At 44.8% G+C, this 4,120-nt stretch overlaps 1 protein-coding gene across 2 annotated transcripts; it reads right to left on the bottom strand.

The window, feature by feature from the left end:
- Positions 1-2,920: 2,920 nt before the first annotated feature.
- On the bottom strand, positions 2,921-3,505 carry LOC114610427 (keratin-associated protein 4-9-like). 2 transcript variants are annotated; one of them, XM_028754977.1, is made up of 2 exons: positions 3,186-3,505; positions 2,921-3,140 (listed from the first exon to the last, which is right to left on the bottom strand). In XM_028754977.1, exons 1-2 carry the CDS (start codon positions 3,503-3,505, stop codon positions 2,921-2,923), a joined length of 540 nt encoding a protein of 179 aa, XP_028610810.1. The 2 variants fall into 2 exon arrangements, with proteins under 2 accessions (XP_028610810.1, XP_028610809.1); XM_028754976.1 differs by having other exon boundaries at positions 2,921-3,505.
- Between the last annotated feature and the right edge of the window lie 615 nt (positions 3,506-4,120).

Genomic DNA, 4,120 nt, shown 5'->3' with positions numbered 1-4,120 from the left:
TCAATAGCTCCCTCTATGGCACACTGCAAATGTCTCAAGCTGTCCTGACTCCAGTCGAGGTGAGAAGAACAAAGAACCCTTGCTCCTAAGCATCTTCTACATTGGTGGTGAGAAAAGTGGTCTTGGTATGAAGTGAAAAACAAACGTGTGCATGCACACATACACATAAATATGTAACGCATCACAAGAGTTTAGTAAGATGGGAAAAATCTCTTAACTGAGACCTCGTGGAAACAATGCTTTATTAGATCATCATAATTAGCCAGCACTCAGAATGCAAAGATGATCCATCTAAAAATAGAAAATGCTTAGCTTGGGTTAAAATATCTCAATATTTGTATTTACTCTTACTATTTCCCATAGGAACCAAGTTCAGCTCTTGAATATTGCATCAGAGAGGACTTAGCACCTGAGAGTTCCTTTTTCCAGTCATTGGGTAGATAAGATTCATTTTATGTGATTAGTGAAAACATCCATAGTGTCACAAATATTTCAAGCAGAAATCAACAGCAAGGAGATTTCTTGGTGGGGGCAGATGATGTAGGTTGGGTGGTGGTAAGTGGTATAACAGAATACTTGGCCATATTCTGGGCGTAACAGCAGGGAAGCAACAGCTGAGCCAGAGCAACTGGAACCACCACAGGTGGGTTGGCAGCAGCTGGAGATGCAGCCCCTCTCCTTCCAGCAGCTTCTCTGCTACAGTTCTGCACAGAGCAGAAGAGCTACAACAGGAGCTGACCACAGTATCAGAGGCTGGGACCTTGCAGGGTTTCTAAGAGAATGAGGTTCTAGGGTTTAGCAGTCTCCTGCACCCCAGGCAGCCTCTTACACACCGTATGAATATGCTTTCCTTATTTTTATTTGCTACTTAGATGAATAATTATCAGTTTGAGTGATGGCATTTACCCACTTAATGGCTTAAATTATTAGAAACAAAATTTTCTTCTCAAGTCGTAATAAACTCGGTTCTGTCGGTCCCCTTCTGACTCACATTTGATTCTGATGTGAGCTGTTATTAGCTCCCTCTCAGAGGACTGCCATGTGAGCCTCTGCATTTGAGATCATAGCCCTTTTCCCTTCTGTCTGTATTTTTTACCATAATGATGGCTGTGTGGACATATTCCTTATTATGTAATTTTTTCACTAACCAATGAGAACGATGCTCATTGTTGTGACATTTTGTAGGACAAGAGGAAAAGGTCTCTTTAGGTCATCGTTTTGAGTAGTTAGCACACTGATATATGCTAATTAGTAATTACCATACTGATGAATGCATCTGCAATGTTAATGACCCCTGTGCCACTGAAATGGATTTGTCAGATGTTACAGATTTTATATCACCTTCCATATCCTTAAACTCTGGCAAGCAATTTATCTGTATAGTGTTATGGAAATGTCCTATTCTCTCTCTCTAATATTGTTATTTGATGTTTTGTTTTTTATTTTAAAAATATTTTCATGCAACATAATTTAAGCACATTCTCCCTCCCTCAAGTCTTCCCTGATATTTCCTATCTCCCTAAACACCCAACTTCATTCCCTCTCTGCCTTTGCTCTGGCAAGTGTAAAGGACCCAAAAAGATGCCTCATCCACATGTTAGTGTGAGGCCCAATGCAACGGGCTTTCTGTTCTGTCAGTAATTGTCCCTAGTGGACGGAAGTGCTGTCAGTAGGAGGTATGTGTTGTACATGCATCTCTTCCCACACACTGTGGAAGCCTAAGGTAGTGTGACTCTGAGCATCAAAGCAAAAGCCCAGCCACCTTGTCTCCAGGAAAGGCAATCACATTCCAGAGCCTTCTGGAGATTGGAAAGTTGTGTTTTATTAAAGTGATTTGGGCTTAGCCATTTCTAGGATTCTGTCTTGCTTCCTTAACTCTCTTCCAGACTGTGTTAGAGAGGATTTGCTTATTAGACTTTTCTTTTGGCAAAAATTCCTGTGTCTGAATGTGCTTTGAGTGAATCCCACTTAACTCACATACCATAAGGTGACACCTCTTTAAACCTCTTGTAGAGTGTTACTGGCATGAACTTTGGTCTCTAGGGCTTAGGTCCAGTAAAGGGACAAAACGGACAATAGAAGACTAGTAGATAAAAATAATGGTACAAAATTAGCAACAGGAAAGAGAAAAATGAAGAAGATTTGCAGTTTATTGGGAAGCAATCCAAGGTGACACCATCCAGGGTGGCCAACCATGTTGTGTGAAAAATGTGTAGAACAACAGCAACGCTGAGACTAGGAAGACAGGGCCTGAGAGGAGGTAGTTCACTTGAGAAATGGTCCAGGATGGAAAGAAAGCCAGTGTAGAGTATATGGGAACAGGACACCCTGGCTGGGGCTGGCTTCCAGTTCCACCTGAGAACATGGGACTGAGACATGTTCAGTGAATGGATGCAGACAGGAGCATGTGCTCACTTCCTTCCTCTGCTTGCTCTGGGTTTCAGGCTTCAACTCTCCTGCCCAGATAGTAGAGAGAAACATGTGACAGCTCCAAGGAAATACCTTCCTGTATTACAGCAGGAGCACAGGGGACACAGGGCACAGCTAAATTAATCTCTAGGATTTTCGTTATTTTGAGAGGAGCTAAAAAAAATTTTGAGAGCTGAGTGCAATTAAAAGAGAAATAAGGAGATATGACTCACTTACTTTCAGATGTCCAAAATTCAGGTTTATTTGATGTATAGAAATACTTACATATGTGACATAAACATCAATATGGGAGTAACAGGATAGATTACAAAGAAAACACAAATTTGCTCTTATTTGAGAGAAAAAGACCTGGTTAGGGAAGAAACTGAGGGCATTTGGAGGCCTAAGTCAAGTTCAAACAGAGGCTTTGATTGGCCTTTTGGGGTTTGGCTTACTCATGGTCTACATTAGGATGGTGAGTGATGAAGAACAGGAGACTGGATGTTGGTGCTCAGCAGCAAGAACCACTAGAGCATCCTGGGTGGCAACAGGTGGTCCTGCAGCAGGTGGTCTGGCAACAGATGGGGCGGCAGCAGCTGGAGATGCAGCACTGGGGTCTGCAGCAGCTGGACACACAGCAGCTGGGGCGGCAGCAGGAAGGCCTGCAGCAGCTAGAAATGCAACAGCTGGGTCTGCAGCAGCTGGGGCGGCAGCAGGAAGGCCTGCAGCAGCTGGAAATGCAGCAGCTGGGGCGGCAGCAGGTGGGTTGGCAGCACACAGACTGGCAGCAGCTAGGTCTGCAGCAGCTGGACACACAGCAGCTGGGTCTGCAGCAGGTAGGGCGGCAGCAAGGCCTGCAGCAACTGGAAATGCAGCAGCTGGGGCGGCAGCAGGTGGGCTGGCAGCACACAGACTGGCAGCACTGGGGCCTGCAGCAGCTGGACACACAGCAGCTGGGTCTGCAGCAGCTAGACACACAGCAGCTGGGGCGACAGCAGGTGGTCCTACAGCAGGTAGTCTGGCAGCAGCTGGGCTGGCAGCAGCCTTGGCCACAGCCCTCCTCAGAGCAGACAGAGCCACAACAGGAGCTGACCATGGTGTCAGAGGTGGAGGATCTGGATGGGTTTACAAGAAGGTGGGTTGGAAGGTTTGGAAGTGGGAGTCTCCCCACCCACATCCCCTTTTATACCCTGCTGAGGGGCTGCTGTCTTCACATGCAGCATTCTTTCCTTGTTATTGTTTATGTTAATAATTAGGTGATTATCACATTAGGCAAGCTTCTTGTCCTGATTATACTCTCAAAGTGAATGGAAAATGTGATTTCTTTCCTGGTATGTTGGGGTCATTGTCAGTTCTTGCTGATGCATTTCCTAAGTAGCTTTTTTTTTTTTAATTTATTCCAAGAGACCTGTCACCTGACATTCTGTATTCCAGTGCCACACATCTCAGTGACATTTTTGTGGCACTTCTTCCCTTCCTGCAAGTAGTCACATTCTTGTTGACTTATATAATTGTTTCTGGTGACCCCAGAAGATAACAATGCTTTAGACTGACGGCTCATGCATAATAGGTCATGTGAGTCTGGAAAGTCTGATTGTGAAAGATCACTGGCTCAGGAACAGGAATGCATTAAGGTAAGTCTCTGTCCTTCTTTGCTCTTGTTAGTGGAGGATGTTGTTACAGACCTTGGCTTTCTAGGGATGACGGCAGT

The sequence above is a fragment of the Grammomys surdaster genome, unplaced genomic scaffold, assembly GCF_004785775.1.
Source record: "Grammomys surdaster isolate TR1022 unplaced genomic scaffold, NIH_TR_1.0 126048, whole genome shotgun sequence".
Taxonomy (NCBI): domain Eukaryota; kingdom Metazoa; phylum Chordata; class Mammalia; order Rodentia; family Muridae; genus Grammomys; species Grammomys surdaster.
This window is presented reverse-complemented; position numbering and strand designations above follow the sequence as displayed.

Bases quoted from the DNA above. Each gene is read 5' to 3' on its own strand.
- LOC114610427 (XM_028754976.1), bottom strand. From the start codon at position 3,505: ATGGTCAGCTCCTGTTGTGGCTCTGTCTGCTCTGAGGAGGGCTGTGGC.